We start from the raw sequence: 19,854 nt of genomic DNA, 5'->3' as shown, positions 1-19,854 counted from the left end.
TGCTTCTGCTGCTCTTCCAGCGCACCATCAACGCTGCATGGAGGCAAACCCCATCCCGAGCCCTGCGCAGGCAGCAGTGGGCAGCGACCCCAGCCCATGGGCTGCGAAGTGGGAAGCAAACCCCGCTCGCCCCGGCGGTGTTCAGGAGCTGATGTGCGAGCCGGGTGGCCCTCGCATGCCCGAAGCCAAAATTAGGGCTGCTGCCACGAGGGATGTCCGGGGGCCGATACGGCAGCGCGAGGGCTCTGTGTCAGGGCATGTGGCTGCGATTTCTCCTCCCTGCAGGGCAGAGCAGGACAAGCCTGTGCCTCACCCACCGGCGGCTCTGGGATACGGGAGCTCCACGCCCAGCTCCTGGAGGAAGCCGGGGACGGTGGATGCCTCACTCATAAATGGCAGTTATTATCTGCAATTAGCGGCTTCTCCTGCTCTGCACATTCGCTCCTGGGAGGTCAGGAAGGACCGGGGACTGCTGGGGATGTCCGACTGCTCCAGCACCTTTGCCAGGCACTTTTGGAGATGGAGCTGCCCAGGAGTACCCATGCAGCAGCTCTTCCTCGAGCTTGCTTCTCTGGACCAGGAATGGGATTTGAATAGCTGCCTTTTTAAAAATAGGTGTGTGCCTAAGTTCTCTAAGATGCTTTGAAAATGCCAACCTGATCTACTGTTTTATTTAATGCTGTGAATATTTTATAAGCATGGCAGCTGAGGGTTTTTGCTTTGCCTGGCCCTGGACGTGGGCAGTAATCGCAGCCGCACGGGGCCGCGGGCAGAGGCTGTGCTAATTGAAAGGTGACTGGAGCTGCTGCTGGGAGCTGGATGCCAGACAAGCCGAGAGCTCACCTGGCGCTGGCAGCATCTTCTCTCCGCGATGGACGTTTTCCAGGGGTCTCTGCCAATGCCTTCTGCACGGCAGGGCTTTCATAGAAACACTTGTCCCGTGCACATCTCCCCCCTCACCTCCTGCAAGCCCTGGTTGGATGTCCCCCCGAGGACCAAACAGACTGAGAACCACAAGTCCAATCTTGCTGCTTAAGCCCTTGTGCACTGCCAGGGAGTACTGGAGCTGGACAAACAAGGGCAAGAAAGAAAGAGATTTGGCAGAAAGTCACCAGCCCTGGCCCCTGACCACCAGACACCCAGACCAACGTGCCCACTTGGTTTCCTCCCGTCCCAGCTGCTCTTCAGCACAGCACCTCAGAAACACAGTGGCTCGTGCTCCCTCCATTTCTTTCCTGCTTAAAGCCTGCCTTGCTAAAAGAAAAATCAATAGTATAAAGGGTAGTGAGAGCAAGTCTCAGGGGTGGAGTATCTCGTCGGCGTAGTGCAGACAGGCTGCCGATAATCCTGCTCTGAGCCGCTTTGCCCAACAGCCACCGAAATATTAATGGGGACTGCTGCCGCTCCAGCATCCCTCTGCAGTCTCTTGACGAGAGGCAATCACCGCTCAGAGATGGAGTCTATGCCCCAGCACCAGCATCCCCGCTCCCCCAGTGCTTGTGGGAGCGCTTGCAGTGATGCCCCTGGCTTTGCCGGGGGCTTGGGGCTGTGCCCCCGTCGGGGAGCCACCGCAGCACAGCACCCACTAACCCCCCGGGACCGGCCGGAGAGGATTTTGCTCATTACTTCCCCAGAGCAACATTTTGGGTTGCAACAAAGTGAATGGCAAAAACGGGACTCCTCATCTATTTTTGGTTCATTTGCCCTGCTCTCCCATTCTTGGCAGTTAATGGCACCCTCGCTCCGGGGTCCCCATCCCCGGCCTTGCGCCGGGTCCGGAGCAGCCCCGGGGCGGGAGCGGCGGGGCCAAGCCATGCGTGTCCGCCATGGGGACGGGCCCTGCTCAGCGTGAATGGCTCGGGGTGGCCATTGTCATGGGTGAATTTTCTGAATGAGCAAATCCTCATTAAAAAATAATTAAAACAGCCTGGTGAGATTGGCTTAATTCCTTTCATTTTGACTGATGGTGTTTAGTTTTGATGATTTATGTGCCACAGTCTTGCCAGCTCTCATGCTTTCATTGTTGCAACTCATGGGATTTCATGATTTTCTTCCTTCCACACCTCCTTGAGTCATGGGATTACAGCTGAATCTCAGCTTTTATTTTTTTCAATGACTATTATTTTTAAAGATGCATTCCAGGCTGGTGAAATAAACTTGAAAACCTGACACCTAATGACTCAAAGCTCAGGAAGTGAGAAAAAAAAAAAGAATAGAGAAATTGCTCGCTTCCTGCTTGGTGAGGGTGGTTCGTAACCCCCGACGTTGGTCCGGTGCTGACAGAGGCGGCAGGGTCTGCGGTGGGGGGGTCTGCAGCGGCGGGGTCTGCAGTGGGGGGGTCTGCAGCGGTGGGGGGGGTCTGCAGCGGTGGGGGGGTCTGCAGCAGTGGGTCTGCAGCGGTGGGGTCTGCAGTGGGGGGGTCTGCAGCGGTGGGGTCTGCAGTGGGGGGGTCTGCAGCGGTGGGTCTGCAGCGGTGGGGTCTGCAGCGGCGGGGTCTGCAGCGGCACCCTCCTCTCCCGCCCCATCCAGCCCAGCTCTGCCAGGCTGCCATGCTCGCAGACCCTGCCTTTGCACATTGAAAAAGTGCAAATTTGCCAAGTCCCGCTGTATAATCAAACCTGTCCTTCTCACTGCTCCCGACCACCGCCTCCCCTCCGACGTCCTGGTGGCAACGGGGTCTGGCCGCGGCCTCGCGGGCGCTGCAGGGACGGATCCTGCCTGGTGCAAACTGGGTGGCTCCAGGCTCTGCGCAACCCGCTGGGTCTGCAGCACCCCTGGAAGGGGCACGGCGTGGTGAGGACACGGGGCTGGAGTTGCTCGGGCTTTTCTCAGCCCCCTGCGAGCCCCTGCTCAGGAGAGCCAACAACAGCAGAAAGGGCTCCTGCCATCACCTGGCAGCCGTTTCGGTGCTGGGTTAAGGCAGCAGCCGCGGCCCTTGGAAATGCCCTTGGTCTCCGCCTGATGCTTTTGTTCTGCGGGGCTGCAGGTGGGGATGCTTTGAAGCGTGTGAGAAAAGCTCGCTGGCAAAGAAAAGCCGCTCCCGCCGCCCTCACAGCCCCCTTCACCAGCACCCGGCGCCACCGAGCGCCCGTTCGGCTCTGAATGGGGACGACGGCGCCTGAAAGGCCGTGCCCCCCACCATCCCCGTCCCCCTTTGTGCCTCCCTCTGCTCGCCACCCCCTGCCCCATCCGTCTTGCTAAACCTCTGAGGCCCTGCAAGGCTTCAGTGCCCCCTTTCACTTGTTATTTGTTACCAAATAAATATGGGTGATTAAAAAGGGATCAGGAGTCCGTGCGGTTTGCAGAGGTGCCTGGAAGGTGGAGTCCCTCCTCTGTGTAGCCCATGGCTTTTCGCCCTACATGAGTTAGGAAAAGCAATCACATAGGAATAAAAAGCCATAGACCACAGCAGAGGGCTTACCCAGGATAAGCCAGCAGTCTTTGGGGAAAGAAAAGGAAAAAGGGGAAGGAGGGGAAAAAAAGTAATCCCGCTTCTAAGTTGTCCTCCCTCCCGGTGGCCAGCTGGGAGCACAACCCGCTCCATCCCTGCACGGGGACCGCAGCCCCCCCAGCTCGACCCTACAAAAACAGGGGAACCTCCCACCCAAAGCACCCCTACGGCCTCTGCGCCCGTCACCTCTCAGCTCCGTGGCATCGCAGGGTGGTTTATCCTGGGTTACCCCCGGGGAAGGAAGGAGAGAGCCAAACCTGCCATGTCTGTCCCCTCAGCAGCAACCTGCCAGCGCGGTGGCCTGACCCCGAGAGGAGGACCCAGCGCCCTGCCTTTTCTGCTCCGAAGGCTGTAATGAACTGTGATTGCAGGGACAACAGTCTCTTGCAGCAGAGGTGATACTTAAAAGACAACATGCCATAGCCTGAATCAATGGCAGCATGCCCAAGCAGCAGGCAATGAAATGGTTTATTTTCACTCTGCCAGTGTCCTGGCCACAGCTACACCTTATCTCTGTCGGTAAGTGCTAGGTGTTCCCCATCACAACTTTTTGTGCTGCTTTCAAACCTGATAAACCTTGAGTTATAAACCAGATTGGTTGCAAATGGAGCAGCACAAATGTACACCTGCAGATCAAGTGCCCCTTCCCATAGGCGACCATCTTGCTGTTTGGCAGCCTCTTCCCTTGCAGCGGCCCAGGAGCCCACAAGGCAAACCCCTTTTGCAAGCAAGGGGGGAAAGTGCTCACCTCGGGATAAAGCTGTACCCTGTCCCGTAGCTGTTTTGCAAATCTGACCCTCCGGGCCACCAAGGGACTTGCCCATAGTCACAGAGTCCGCTCAGCGGCAGAACCGGGAACCGCAAACCTTCCCTTGGCCCCACTGCCCCCGCAGCTCACCTGGCTGCAGAGGCGGCGGATGCTCAGCAGCAAGAGGTGCATCCAACAGACCCGCCTTTGTCGGCTGAGACAAAGGGCTAAAGAAAGGTCTGGCTGCAAACCCGCCTCCCGCTCGCTTCCCCAGCTGCTGCCTTCCCCTGCTGCCTTTTCGAGGGAGTCTCCATCTTCATACCCACAAAAGAGGTGTCTCGGGACAAGGTGATGCATTTCATGGGGAGCAGCTGCTCCAGCAGCTCCTCCGAGAGCCGGACACAGACCTTATTCTTTAGCAAAAGCCTCTGCACCTCCCCGCACCTGGGGGAGCTCCTCCGGCGGCACCAAAGCTGCCCAGGTTGTCTCTGGGAAAGCACTGGCCTCTGCCTTTATTCTCTTCCCCTGCCAGGATGCCGGCTCTTTCAGCAACAGCGACTGCTAATTGCCAGGAGCTGATGAGGTCAGCTCTGCTATTGAGTCTTGGAAACTCCCTTTCTTGTTGCCCTAGCAAGAATCCTTGGGAAATTCAATGTTTCTAAAACTATACAGCAACCAGGCTTGGAAGTAGGAAGGATTTTGCACCCTGCAGTTCGTAATAGCAGTGAGCGCGACTTTGACCTATAAACCAAACTTCTGAAGCACACGGGTGGCTCTGAACTGGCGTTTTCCCAAGGTCTTTCCTCTTTTAACTCCCATATATGAATGGCAAGAAAAAAAGGCCACGGTGTGCCCCACCTTCTGACGCAGTCACGCTCCCTTCCCGGCCCTTTTGCTCTGCCGGTGGCAGCCGCAGGACGGTGCACCCCGCGGGTAGCCCGCCGCACCGAGCTCTGCGCGAGCACTGTTTGGCCCCAGTGTTATGCCCTTGGGTGCAGGCATTGCGCTGGGGAGGTCTGCAGGCGAATGCCCCGGTGCGTGCCCGTGGGCGCTGCGTGCACGCCAGGAACCCCGTGTGGGTCTCTGCCCCCCAGCTCTGCACCAACCCAACCCCTGGTCCCGGGGGTGCACTAAGGAGACAGCCCCAATTGCATTGCGCATCGCACATTCGAGGGGTAAATCTGTCAAGCCGGACTTAATGGCTCTTTGGGATATGGCCCTGTGGCTCCGCTATGGCACCCAAGACCTTCCCAAGGAGGTCGCACCCAATGCAGGGCGGCTCCAGTACCAGGCTGCTCTCCCCAGCACTGGAGCACGAGGACACGTGCCCGTCCGAGAACCACCAGCCCCAAACCACACCGCAGGGACCCGAGGACAGCCCGGAGCCGCCGGCCGAGCGCGGCTGACCTCACCTTTGGCAGTGTGGCATCCTCTCCATGGGAAGGGCACCATGCCAGCCGGCACGGGCCTTGGGAAGGCAGCTGCCGTGGCATCGCCCACACCTTCCTCTCCTTCCCGCGCCGCCCTGGCCCCCGCCAGCAAAACCCAGGTGCCGCAGCGATGCTCAGGGAAGCGGTGCCCAGCGCTGCCCGGGGCGGCCGTCCCCACTGCCTCCGAGCCCCAGCCGGCTACGGGGGGGTCTCATTTTTGAAGCCCTGATCCCTCCCTTGCAGGCTGCTCCCGCTGCTATCCCCAGCGCCCTGTCCCCATGTCCCTGCCGAGCCTCGCTGCACGGTCGCATATTTGAAATGGTTGTGCACCGAGGGGCCGGGAGCGGAGGGAGGGAGCGGGGGGTCAGGTATTTCTCCATCCCCAGCTCTGGAGAGCTGGTAACAAAGGCGCTATTGAACTGCAGCCTCTCTGGTCTGTGAAGCAGAAACCTCTTGTATCTACTTCACTGCCTTTGATCTAACTCCCCCAGTGGGATGTATATTACTCATGTCCTGCTGCTCGGGTACTGCTGCCAGAGTGGGACGGGGGGGACAAGCCCCCGCTCGTCACCCCGGGTTTGGGAAGCATCCCGCCAGCGCCGGGCAGGGGCACCCAGCGCCTGCCTCCGCCGCTGTCCTTCCCCATGGCCCCTCTGCCTTCCTCCTCCGTCCCCCAGCCCCGACACCCTCCCAGACCCCAAACTTCGGGGGATACATGCGGGCGCCCAGCGCTGCCCTGGGCGGCTCAGCCGAGCGTAGAGGCGGGAGGAGCAGGGCTCTGCCTCGCATTCCTCTTCTGTAATTAAAGCCGGTGTGCTGGGTGGAGGGGGAATTTCCCAAAGGGTTTTACTGGCATCTGGACAAGGGTCAGACAATGAGAACATTTGACAGGGTGCCCAAATCCGCTGTATCTTGGATACGCTCAAAGCCTCCCCCGTGCTGTTCGTCCCAGGCGCTGGTTTGTGGGAGGTGGGGGCCGTTTGGGCAGGTTGGGTGGTGGGGAAGGCGGGTGGGAGCTTGGGGACTCTCTCACGACGTCCCTGCAGCCTTCGCCCCGGCCAGGCTGCCCCAAAAATGCAAAAGCTTGAACAGCACCTGCTTGCTCTGAAACCACGTCCCCACCAGGATCCCCCAGAAGATCCTGGGTGAAGGCATCAGACGCACCTTAGAGACTCACAGTGCTTAGAGTGGTGCTTTAAAAAGTACTTTGCTGCCTTCAGCAAGCTGCCTGCCTCGCTCCCCCGGGAGCCAGGGGCACTCGGGGCTTAGCCCAGTTTTGCCAGTCCCGGGGGGCACTGGGATGCTGTGACAACCTGTCTGGAAACCATCCCAGCTACCCAAAAGCACTTGAGTGCTTTTGGAAATCTTCTTCTCCTGCCTTTCCAGCTGGTTTGCAGAAAAACCTGCGCCTGGCAGCTCCCACCAGCACCCAGAGAGGCACATGTGGGCATCGCCTTTGGAGCAGGCAGGCCCCTGGGGTGCCCACACGACCGTACCCAAAGGGAGCACACCCAAAATTACAGCACAAGAGGAAGCCTCCCTGTAGGCAAGGGCTCTCAGCGCTGCTTCGCCTTCTCCCAGGGCTCATCCCCTCCTTCCCCGGCTCCCTGCTCATGTCTCAGGTGCGGGGAGAGCTGAGACGTGCACAGAGCCTCTCCAGGGCTGCCTCCATCCCTGCCGCAAGGTGGAGAGAAATAATACACACCAACAACTGAAACGGAGAGGGTGGATGGACAGATGGACGAACGGATGGGTAGCTACTCAAGATCAGAGACCAGCCAAGCTGAGTACCCCTAAATGATTTTGTTTTCCACAGAGATCCATAGTAGTTGCATCCCAAGAAGGTGCAATCAGCCTTTCTTTTAGGGGATCATCTGCAGGTCCCCCCTCCCCAGCCCCTCTCTCCCCAGCTACAGGCTGGCTCGTGCCCCAGGGCAGGGCGTGCGGGACCCAACTCTTGTTCAGTTTTTAAACATTAACTATTAGAACTTGGGGAGCAGTTGAAGTCAGAGTTGGGCAACGATCCATTTTCAAGCTGTCTTGACAACTGGCTCCAGCACAGCAAGATTAGATCTACTAATCACATTTATAAGGCGCCCAGGATCATGAATTGGGTATTCGGAGAATATTTGTCATTGTAACAATGTCATTTCCCAGCCTTCAGCGTGCATTACCTTGCCCTCCAAGTCGTTATGGTTGGACTTTTTGGCTTTATAGAAATATCTGCTTGGGGAAGAGGAGGCTCAAATGTATTTGTTGTATCAGTGCTCTGTACAGCTAACGGTGCACCCTGTCTGTCACTCGTACGTCCCATGGATAGGGTAATACTGGGGTTATTTATGGATTTTAATCAGCTTTCTCATCACCTGATTTTGTATTGATAGCTGCTTTAACAAAAGAGATATAACCCAAATCTTTCCAGAATACTACATAAATCCCCCAACTCTTACAGGCAATAAAAAGGGAGGCCAGGTAAGCTGAGCGACAGCCCAGCTCACGCAGTGCATCCTTAATGGGGAGCTCGGGAAAGCAACGCAGATCTGCTTCCCCATCACTCCCCAAAGCGGGCGTCTGATGATGAGACCGCGCTGTCTACAACACCCTTATCAAGACGTACCGGAGAGATGTGTTCAACAAACCCGTGTTTGCAGCAACAACAGCAATCGCAGCATCGCAGCCTGTGCACAGCAGCTGCCGCTTGGCTGCGAGCGCTGCAGCATTGCATTAAGGAGAGGCCAGACGGAGCCCAGGTTCCCTTCACAGGATGCTCTGGCAGCCACAGAAAACCCACAGGCCTGGGAAGGTCCAAAATAGTCCTAATATTGCAGGTGCACACGCAATCATACACTCCCTCCAAAGCACAGAATACAGCATAAAACTGGTCTGATTGGTTTTAAGGAGAGAAAAGAAATCCTTTCATTTTCTGGCTACTTTTGCACTTTGCTTTCTGCCCGCAGGGATGCTCAGCCCACCTCGCTCCAGAACAGCAGACATCGCTCGTGCAGCCTCTCCCCAACCCCCTGGCAGCCCCTGAGCTGTGTTTTCCCCTCCCCGTGGGTACCAGTGCTCCAGGACCTGGCTTTCCCTAACTCAGGGACACGGGTAGGAAAACTGGGGCTGGCGAGGTGTTGAGGGGGACAGGGCGTGCAGAGCCGGGCTCCGGCTGCCCCGGCACAGCTCAGCCCGGCACTGGGCTCCCGAAGGACTGGCTTTTCCATGGGTGCCTGAGGTTGCTTTGGCAAGCAGAAACATTCTTGCTGGAACAGGCAAGTTTGAGCCAGGAGGAAAATTTTGCAAATCCAGTTAGTTTGTAGCAGTCGGCTTTGGGTACAAAACCAGCTCTGAGAAGTTGCAACCTTTCCTTCCCACTTTTCCATTTGGAACAGCATGCCACTCCCAGCTCTCCTTCGCTCTTACCAAAAATACGTATTTTAGGTGACTGGAAATGTAATGATAAGTTTTTCTTCAGGTGAAACAAAATGTTCTCCAGCCCCAGATGATTTTGTTCCTCAGCTTGCTGAAAAAATTCAGAATAAATTCATTTTGGTTTGACCCCTCGGTGCTTCTGTGCTCTGCAAACCAACAAATCAGTCCTCCGCAGAGGACCTGCATCTGAACCAAGCCACCCTTGGAGGGGGACATCTGGCCGCAGGACCCCAAGACGGTTCCTTGTGTGTGCCTTATGATCCTGCCGAACCCCAAACCCCTCCGCTCTGCCTCTGCTCAGCCCCACTGCACGCCGCGGAGCGTTGCTGTTTCCTCCGGCTTCTTTTCAAGGTGGAGGGATGAGAGAGGCAGAGGGAAGGGACGAGATAATGACCCAGATCTGTTCCTGCAAACTAGCCATCAATTTGCCACACAGCCCATTAAGAGAGGGCAAATGCAACTCAGGAATCCAGGTAAGTCACTCACTAACAAGATCCTCCAGGGCCTTTTAGCACATTCCTGGTCACAGATATTTCAGCTCCCGCAGCCCCAGCTGTAATTAAATCTGGGCTGCGAGGCAGGAGATGCTGCAGCAGCCGGGGGGGGATTTGTCTAGATTTGTCGGCGGAGCGCGCAGGGCTGATGAGCAATGGTCTGTGTAAGGCAGGGGATGAGGCGGGGGCTGCAGCCCGAGCGTCCCGCATGGTGCAGGGGCTCGGAGGCGTGCGAGGAGGGCGAGTGCTGCTCCCTGGGATCTCCAGCGACTTGGACTTGGTAATGGAGGGAGAGGGAAACCGGCGGGCTGTAGGGGACGGTTCAGTGATTGGCAGCAGCTAGAGCAGAGGGAACAAAGAGATGGAGGAATGAACGGGCGAAGGTGAGGAAGGAGCCCCGTGGGGTACGGGGTCACTTTGTCCAGAGGTAGAAAGTGACGGCTGGATATCCATCACCTCTGCACCAGTGTGGCCCCTTCGACTCCCCTGGGGAGCCACTTTCCTGGCTCAAACCTGCCTCGGGTGACTCCAGTGACTTCAGGGACATCACCCTGGGCACAAGCCCGGGAAGAAAAGAGATCAACCCATCTCCCACCATCATAAATCAGGGCTGAATCCACTGACGACAGGCAGTGTTGGGAGGAGCGGACACGCTAAGGTGCCCTTCCCCTCCCCTCACAGACCAGCCCCCCAACCCCCTTTGCATGTGGCTTCACCATCACACACACAAGCTCAAACAGCTCCTATAAAGCCCAAACCTGGCTCCCTCCTGGGACGGGAGCAGAGACAGCCGCCAGCGCTCAGCTGGAATTCACACCACAGCTTCGCACCGTGTTTCAAGGGTGTTTAACCACCCGTATCCACCGAGGCTCTTTCCTCGCTGGCACGGGGCATTTGTGCTGGCACAAGCAAGAGAAATTGCAGCCTCCTTTACAAACACCACTGCCCCACGCTGTGCTCCCTTCTCCTGCCCAGCAGCGGCACTGGCCCCCAGAGCTCCCCTGACTTAACCTGTGCATGCAACGGAGGATTCCTGGGAGGTATTCCCATCCAGGCTGTCCTGTGCAACCCTGTCCGGCTGCAATACAGGACACTGGTGTGCTTCCCACTGGGGATTCCCCTCTGGATGCGCGGGTGAGGCCAGTGGGGCAAGGAGAAGTGGTAGGGATGCTGGCAGAGCCATGGGGCTGGGCTGACCCTCCCTGCATGACCCCACTGGTGCTCCCCATTGCCGTTTAGAGAGGATTAGCCAAAGCTAGGGTGACTGGGACCGAAATGGGATGGGTTGGTGGTCTACCCACATGGGAGCTGCCGTTGTGCGCCTGTGCGTGTGCAAGGCAGAAGGGTGGTTAAGCCCCATGCAGCTATTCACGCCCTCCCGGGGTTTGGTGAACCACGTCTAGGCACCGAGAGGTCTAGGTTGCTCTTGCTTTGGGCTTTGCAGGGTCTCTGCCATGGTCGTGCTGAGCTAGCAGCTCTGGAGGGAAGACCTCCTGAAAGCCGAGCTCGGGCTGACCCCAGCCCATGGGCTGTCCTCTGCCAGCATCGGCAGCTCAGTGCAACAGGCAGTGTGCAAGGGCAGCGTGCAAGGGCAGTGTGCAAGGGCAGTGCACCCTGAGAGTAGGAAATGTGGGGCTGGAATAAGAGACAGCACATGGATTAGCCCCTGGAGAGGGAATGGTGGCATCTGTGCCTAGGGGCAGGTTTGTACGGCTTGAGTGGCGGGGTTTGGGGAGCATCGTGGATGCATCCTCCGTGGCAGGTCCAAGGTGATGCAGACGTGAGACATTTGCGTTTCGTCTGCTGCTGGTCCTGTTGTTCACTGTCACCAGTGATTTGTCATGTTCTGCTGACAAGTCGTCAGGGACTCGTGACATAATGTGACACCTATTAGCATGAGGAGAAATTCAGGTGGAGAAAGTGTCTCTTTTCCACTTTGGAGACCTCTCCTCCATTGCTCACCCTGCTGGACAGGGCACCGGGGTCCCACCGCTCCCTCCCAAGGGACAGCCACGCTTGGGGGGCAGAACCCCACATGGAGCGCCATCAGCGCAGTGTGAAGGTGCCCCAAGCCCATACCCGAGCCTGTTCTCTCTGCCTGGAGCCATCCCAGCCCTGGTCCCACCCAGCCCCGCTGCTGAAGGTCTGCCACCGCTCCCTGGGGACACACAGACGTCTGCACAAACCAGGAGGGGACATCCCTCGGATCCCTCCGGGTCCCTCGGGCACCCCCAGCCTGCTCCTTGGAGGGGGCTCGGGGGGCTCTGCTGCCCTCCCCTCTCCTCGCTGTCTCTGAAGCTTCCAGCAGAGAAAAATTATTGTTCTCCGTAATGGGCTATCGCAGTCCAGACAGGCGAGTGCACCCAGGCACTTGCGCACACACAAGCACGCACACAGTCTCTGCACGCCGCTACCCAAATCCCTGCACAAGCCACCGGGAACCATTTGGTCTCCCCAGACCCCGCCAGCCCTCAGGACCCCATCGCCAGAGTCCCTTTGGTTTCAGTACCCCAGCACGTCTGAAATAACGGCAGGAATCAAATGACACGGAAATCAAGACAATTCCTATCTCAAAGTAATTAATTTCCTTCCCCCTCGCTGACATCACCGTTCAGGTTAATACATGCACCGCTTCCCTTATCTGTCTTCGGGATTACCTCATCGGCGAGAACCCGGAGAGCCTCCCTCTCCACTGTGCCGAATACCAGCACTGCTGTGGGAGCTGCAAGTTTGCAGCCGGAGGAAGGATCGCTCAAATGCGGTTCCACCAGCACACCCCGCTCCTCCGACCCCACCGGCGCTCCGTGCTGTTTTCTTACAGGATTCAGCGATATTCAGCAAGGCACAAGCACTAAGAAATCTGCTCTTCGCCCTTCAGTTCGCACGCATCAGAAAGGAAAATACACTTCTGCACCAGGCAGAGCTTCTCTTTGCCTGCAATCGGGGGTGATGCATGGATTTTATATGTTACAAACAATGCAAAAGTGTTTGCACACACGCAGGCATACCCAGTCCTCCACAAACACCCCCACTTCACCTGTCTGCTACCTGAGTAAGGCAGAAAACTTAGCCTGTGTGTAAACGAACTTATATTCATACACAGGAACACTCGTACGAGTGCACACTTCATACTGAAATTCAACAGTTAAAGAGCTTACGCTTAATGTAGCTGATAAGTACGTTAACATGTGTTGCACATAATTGCGTGTCAACATAAGTAATGTGAACACACGTGAATATATATATATGCATCTTCACAAACATTCATATATTGATGAATTTTGACTATTTGGTGGTTATTCTCACCTAAAACAAAGAGAATTTATTTTTTTTCAGCTCATCACATATATATCGACAAGAATGTAACTACTGCAAGCAAATGCCACACATTAGCTACAACACAGTGTGAACAGATGTAAATATATATATTCACACACACATACACAAACACATTTTCAACATACACAATAAACAGATAAAGGGCTTGAATGTCTTTGGGAAAGAGATAGGCAGGCATTGCCCGCAGAGTTTAAGTCCCCGGGCGGAGCTGAACAGGTAACGCAGGCAGAGGGGCCGAGGGCTGCAGGTGGCTGCGGGTGGTTTGCATGTGCTCGTTACAAATGCCCACCGCGGACCGAGCGTGCAGCCTGCGCGCCCGCTCCTCTTCACTGCCTCCCTCACACACAACTCCTCCAGGCAAGACTTCAAACAAAGAAAGAAAGAGAACAATGCTGTCTTACTTTTTTTCCTCCTGTTTTTTTTCTCCTCTCTCCTCCCCGCCGCCTCAATCGCAGGACTTCAGCGGGACTGCAATTCTTTGGTGGAGATTATGAAAAGCAACTTAACAAACCGCCGAGCGCCGCGCACAGCCGTGCGGAGGGGACGAAGAGCTTTGCCAGCAGAGAAGAGAAGGAACAAAAGCCCAGCAATGCCAGAGCGGTGCTGAATAGGTGTCTTCCTAATTGTAAGGGGATTGTGTGGCTGTGTGTGGTTGCAGGGCGGGAGGAGGCGGGTGGAAGGGGCGATGGGAAGAGGCCTCCCTCCCACGCCGGCTGGGGACGGCCGCCCGCAACCCCAATCTGAGGTTAGTGCATAAATTATCTCCCGTCTCTCGCGCTCTCCCCATTGGGTCGCGGAGCCGCGCACACGTCTGCATCCCCGCTGCTCCGCTCCGCTGACAGCTTCCCGTTCCCCGCACAGCCCGCCGTGGATGCCCGGTACCCACGGGGCACGGCCCCCCGCGGGCCCCCCAGCTGGGGCAGGGATGCCAGCTCTCCCCATCTCGCCTCTCTCCCGCTTTCTCCCTTTCTGCTTTGTCTTCAGCCCCGTCTCCCAGCCAGGCAGACACAAAAGAGCCTCTGACCTGAGAGGAGAAATACCCATTTCCAGAAAAAAACCCACCCGAGTGCTCCGGTGTGTGCTTTCAGCAGGCAGGGAAATTAAAAATAGCTGGTATAGCTCAAAATCAGAGGCAGCATTCCTTCCCTAATGAGTGTAATTAGCAGAGCGAGGATGGAAGCGTGTTTCCCTTGCTGTTGCCTGCATCTTTCTGTGTCTCCAAGCACCAGCCTGCCTGTGCCCTTCCACAGGCTTTTGGGAAATGGCGTTTTTCCACTTCCAGGAGCTGCCGGGGCAGGAGCTGTGCTTGGATGCAGCTATCGACATGCACTTCAGCTGCCTTAAGCTCTCCCTCCGCCTCTGTCTCAAAATAGAGGGCTTCAGACACGATTAAATCCCCAAACACACATCCCGAGTCCTCTGGGGCTTGCAGAAGCAAAGACAAGTCAGATTTGGGACTTCCCCCCCCCCCCCCCCCCCCGCTCATTGCTATCCATCCACTTTAGCTCTCATAAATCCCAAGCTGTCAGTGTAACAACGGGTGATTCAGTGGGGATTTAGCCAGGCTTCAGACCCGTGGAGCGAGCCAGATCCTCCTCCCGTGGCAGCGCCTGACCGAACATGAGCACGGCATTACCTCACCCCGCACCCGGTCCCCTCGTGCCGGGACACGGGGCGTTGGGCTGCTCTCCCATGGGGAGGTCCTTTGCAGGGAGCAAGGATGATTTCTGCTCTCTGCCTCGTGGGTAGCTCCCTCAGCAACCCTGTAAATCCAAATTCTGCCCGGGATTAGTCCAACCATCAATTTTGGCTGCATCGGTCTAGGTGAGAGCAGCGAGCGCCTGTGATGGGATGGGGATGCAGCAGGGTCCGCTCCATGCATCCTTCCCCCGAACAGGGAAGAGGCAGCAGACGAAGCCCCGTGGGAGGACAGCGCTCCGGGAGATGTGTTGGGCAGCTCATTAACTGACGGCCTAATGACCTGCTCGGCTGGGTTGTCTGCGCAAGCTGGAGGAGGAGCAGGAGCATCTGGACAGGGCGACACGTTGGCTCTGGGCACGGGGCTGCCCGAGCAGGCGGTCCAGCCATGCCACCGGGCTGCGGCAGGCCAGGAGCGGGCGGGGAGGGCTGCGCCGTCTCTCAGCATCTGCTCGGCTCTGACATTGTGCTCACTTGGGCTTTTTTTTTAATTGTCTTGATGTCCCTCATTTGCATAATCCCCATAATGCAGCGCAGCAGGACTTTTGCTCAGAGCTAATAAATAGATGACAAAAATAAATGTGTCATGTAAGATTTGCTTCCATTTCTTTCCTTTGTGAGCGAGCTATCACCAAGAAATGATGCTCACGGGGTTGATCTCACGGGAACCGTCAGCCTGGCCTGCCATAAGCAGCGATGTTTGCTTTGCCCGTGGTACGCAACTTTGCCAGACTTTAGGCTGAAGTTGTGAGCTGGGAGCAGGAGGAAAAGGTGGCTGCGAAACGCGAGGACGTGCTCCTCACTGCCTGGGGTTTGCCCCCATTGGTCCTCCAAAGCTCTTCCCCAACAGTCATCCCCAAAGTGGGCTGGTGAAGTGCTGGTGGAAGGACTGCAGACCGCAGAAACGTTCATCGCTGTGTTCGTAGTGTGTTCGCATCCAGTAACAGCCAAGCAGGTATCTGGGGTGCCTTAATTTTAGATGTATTTTCTTCAAACTTATGGGGCACTGTGGTTTCCTCCTCTCCCTAACGCTGTGGCCAGCTCTCCACTCGCAGCTGAGTTGCACCGTTTATGAAAGTAGTTCCCTTAGCTAAGAAAAAGAGTAATCGCTCTGCTGTGAATATCCAAGGGGACTCATGAGGCTGGAAAGGCACCACGTGTTTGCTACAGGACAATTTCCCCCTTGGTTTTGCAAGAATTTACTTATCACCGCAAAGAACTTGGCTGGATGGTGCACGGGGCCCCGATGGGAACGCCACAGATCCCACCCCAAATCAGCCTTAACAGGCTCAAAGTTTTAAAACAGAGGCTGCAATTAATCGCTGGGGCTCTGCATCCCTGGAGACCTTCGCTCCGGGATGGGAGGTTTTCCTAGGCTGGAGCTCAGCTGGAAGCGAGGGAGCCGCTGGTCATCACCCCCACATCGGGTCAGACCAGAGGATCCCCTCTGAAGAGCAGGTCTGTGAAGCGATGGGGTTTGGATCTGATGGAAGACAGCAATAAGACTCGTTAGGTTTCTGAAGACGTAGTAGGAGATGGTTACTTTGCAGAGGGTGCTGGCAGCTCTGGAGAGCGTATCTCGTGCATTACAGCAGTTGGTATTTTTTTTCCTTCCCGCAGCCCTGTGATTCTGGAGGATTCTCAGCTCTTATATAAAAAGGCTTTAGCATTTCCAACTCTGTTGTTTGTTGAGAAAATCCTGAAAACATGAATCCTAAAGGGTAAAAGCTAGAAGAGAAATAAAGACCTGATAACATATGAGCTTTCTTTTTTTTTTTCCTGTTAAAACCCTGACGAGTTTTAAATCATTTTTATGACTGTACATAACTGCCTTCTGGCATGCGAATGCTTAAGCCTGGTGTTACCGTAAAGATGGATTCACAACTGCTGGTCAGTGGAGGAAAAAGCACTGCCTGCAGTTTCCGAAATGCTCAGATCAGGCTGTGAAAGGAGCTCGTCAACCTCATCGAGCTGCGCTTAATTGACATTTAACAGGTCCTGGGATGAGGCTTTTGGCTCACGCATGGGGTTTCCCAGCTGGGCTGCTCTGCGGAGGTCTCGCCCGAGTCGGAGTCGGAGGTGGGATGTGTTTGCAGCAAACTGGGCTGGCAGGCGGGCACTGGGGGCTGCTGGGCTGCCTCATCCACGGCAGCGGCCCCAAGGAGGAGACGCACGTGCAGATGGGCGCTTGCGGGGGAAGCAAAAGCAGGGGGTGAAGAACAAGAGACAAGGAATGAAAGCAGAGGAGGAGGGAGAGGTGAGCTGTGGCATGAGTCTGGATCACGCCTCTGGCTGCGGGGAGCCCCAGCGGGAGAGCTTTCCTCCATGGGCAGCCAAGATCTGCAACAAGTCCTCTCTCAGGTCGTCCCAGTGGTGAGGTCTGCACCCCAGCCTGTCTAGACCAGGCTCAGCTGCCTCCCAGCATGAGCACCACGTCCACCTCCTGGCGCCCACTGAGACGGTGGGGTGCTGGGACAAGGGAAGGCAGAGAGCCATAAGGATGGAAAGTAGAAAAAAACAGCGAGAGAGGTGGAAATTAGATGAGGTACAGGAGCAAGGCATGGAGGACCGCAGAGCATCCCTCCAGGATGCAGCAAATAATTTTCCCCTTCCCCAAAGCACCGCTACGAGGGGATGGGATCATCCATCTTCATTACATCACCAGAATAGGCTCTGTCAGGTTACACTGTAAAACTAATCAATATTCCCTGTGGCCTCGCTGGCCGCAGCTCCCGCCATGCCGGCAGGCAGCCGTGCAGCCGGGGCGGGCACTGGGGCACGCCGGGCTGTGTGCCGCACGCGTGTGCTGGCACACCCGGGCACTGCTCCCTGGGCAGCACGGCTCCCCACGGCACTGCGGGGCGCAGAGACACCCAGTTATTGCCACACACTCTCTACACAGGCTTGATGATTTTTTAAACGAGTTCACACTCCTTCTCATCTGGCTACCCAGGTATTTTGTTTTCCCCTTGCCACAATATCCTGACACCTGGCTGCTTATTCTCTGTAGACAACTGAGCAAACCTCCTGCAACAAAACCCCACAGAAGGGCATCTATTCAGGGAGCAAAAATCACTACAGAAAGCCTTATTTGCCCAGTGCAATCACACAACCCCACTTAGATTGCAAACGTAACTCACACGCAGTGTAATAGAGCCCGTGCACGGAGAAAGGCGCTTCCCTCTGCAGTGACATCCCTCTAGAGCAGAGAGAAGTGAGGAGTTCTGCTATGAACATTGCTCGGCTCCTCAACGCAGTTTGGACCAGCCTGGCCAAAGTGCTCAGTACCCAGAACCTGCCCTCGTGCCCAACGCACCCAACCCTCGCACCCAGCCCTCGCACCCAGCCCAGCTGGGCATTGCTTTTCTCCGGTGCAAACTCCCAGCAGTGCCGAGGCAGCACTGGAAATGCTCCTTCTCTCATCGCCGCCTGGCCCTGCTCAGTCCACACGTACAGGGGCAGGGAATTAATAAACCTACGAAATAAAGGTCAAGATTCAATCATCAGGTGCTACTGAGAGCAGAGCAAAGATGCTAAGGCTTTCAATTGTCCATGATTGAAAAATGACGGAGGGGCGCAGGGGACACACCTGCGTGAGCAGAGCCGACGGAGAGTGAGGCAGTGTGCGGTGCAGAGGGGTTAACCCGATCGACCTCAGGGATCGCCGGAGGATGCCCTTCCCAAGGGAGTGCGTGGCTGTACCTAGAGCCAGGGCTCAGTGGCATTCCTGCTGTCTGATTGCTCCCGAGAAACACGGGGGACAAGACAGACCTGGGGTTTGAGACTCTCAGGGCAGACGAGACCCTGACTGCTGCATGGGTGTTTGGATTTTACCATGGGATGCTGCAAGCAAACTGTATTGGGGGTCCCTCATCGGAGGTAACTGCCCAGCAGCAGCCAGCCCACACCAACTCATACCGGCCTCATACCCGGCATGGCCCAGTCCATGCCCACCCTAGGGACCGTTCCCGGGCAGGAGCGGGGGCCCGGCAAGCTCCCTGCTCTGCCCCGGGGAGCTTCGCCCTGGCTGTTTTCAAGGCAATTTTCAAAGCGGTCACTTCCACCCTGCACCCAGGCTCCGACTGCAAGCAAAAGTCTCGCCCAAGACAAGACCCATCCATCTTACTCTCAGCCCAGCCGCGTGGCTAAAAATAAGCCAATAAAGTAGCAATCACCTTGGAGCAGCAGCAGCTCTATTAAAGCGGAGCGAGCTGCAGCACCTGCGCCCCAGCTCCGCGGCGTGCGCGAGCCAGAACCCTGGGAGCCTCCACCTGCCCCGCTGCCGCGGCACGATGGCGGCAGGAGCCGGCCCGGCAGCACCGGCTGCTGCCCCACAGCCCCGCGCTCCTGCCAGGCCCCGGCTCTGTCTCGCTGGGCTTCTCCAGAGATGCTCCTCGCTGCCCCGCGGCTCAGCCACGGCTGCACGTGCAGCTCTGAGCCTCTGGCACCTCTCCTGCCTGCTGGAAGGAGGAGAGGGGCTTATTGCAGCAGCCAAGTGGCAACCATTGCTTCGCACCTCTCCCCTGTCCCAGCAGCTCTCGTGGCCCGAATTGCCTGTCAGGGCTCCTCCGCCCGGCACGTGCCCTGGCTGCAGGGAACCCACGCTCGTTGGGGTTGCTCGTGTGCCTCTTCCCATGCAGATGTTGGCCAAGGGGCAGATCCATCCTGATCTGATGTGCTGGATGTTTGCATCAGTTTCCGTTGCAAACGCTCATTTGTCATGTAGATCTCCTGGCATTTTTTTAAAGGGTAGATTAATTTAGGGGAGCTCTCAGATCCAATTTCCTCTGGCAATGGCTCTATTAGGCTGTGCACAGCAGAGATACAGGCTCCCGTCCTCCTGCTGCTACTGATGGAATTTGATTCTGCGCTGCCAAATCTGCAGGGCTGCAAACACATTCTCACTCTTGATTAATGTGAGTAATTTCTGCTTGAAAGAAGGTTGAAATGAGCAGCCAAGGGGAAGCGAACGGTGAGGGTTCCCCCCCACTACCCCTCCTCCTCCCCCATCCCTCACTGCTGTTTGCATTTTACCAGCTCTGGCATGGGCTAACAGATAAACAGAATGGCTGGCCCCGTTTCAAGAGCAGCAGAAGGTGCGGGAGGCGGGGGGCACCTCGGCGCAGGCGGGATGCTGCTGTGCTATGGCTCCTGTAACGCAAGGGGCGAGGGAGGGGCGAGGGGTCGCCCCCCACCCCCGGAGCCGGGGCGGGGAAGGGACCCCGGTCCGCGGGGGGTACATGGGGAGGCACAGGGGGGCTGCACGCA

At 56.8% G+C, this 19,854-nt stretch overlaps 1 protein-coding gene across 4 annotated transcripts in view; it reads right to left on the bottom strand.

Annotated features, from left to right (window-relative positions):
- Positions 1–19,854, bottom strand: part of BLACAT1 (BLACAT1 overlapping LEMD1 locus) — a 35,883-nt gene that overhangs the window by 12,147 nt on the left and 3,882 nt on the right. Inside the window, exon 1 of one of the 4 annotated variants that reach the window (XM_087762351.1) lies at positions 13,290–13,787. The exons of 2 other annotated variants lie outside the window; for them this stretch is intronic. Coding sequence is in view for 1 of the 2 variants with exons in the window: in XM_087762348.1 (XP_087618474.1) it covers positions 5,612–5,637 (26 nt within the window). In the remaining variant the exon portion in view is untranslated. Of the gene's footprint in view, positions 1–5,611; positions 5,891–13,289; positions 13,788–19,854 lie in introns of those variants that run through there. One more of the 4 variants, XM_087762348.1, reaches the window with a different exon arrangement.

This window comes from Nipponia nippon, unplaced genomic scaffold (assembly GCF_047370975.1).
Source record: "Nipponia nippon isolate SJK-2023a ecotype South Korea unplaced genomic scaffold, ASM4737097v1 scaffold_25, whole genome shotgun sequence".
Lineage (NCBI taxonomy): Eukaryota > Metazoa > Chordata > Aves > Pelecaniformes > Threskiornithidae > Nipponia > Nipponia nippon.
This window is presented reverse-complemented; position numbering and strand designations above follow the sequence as displayed.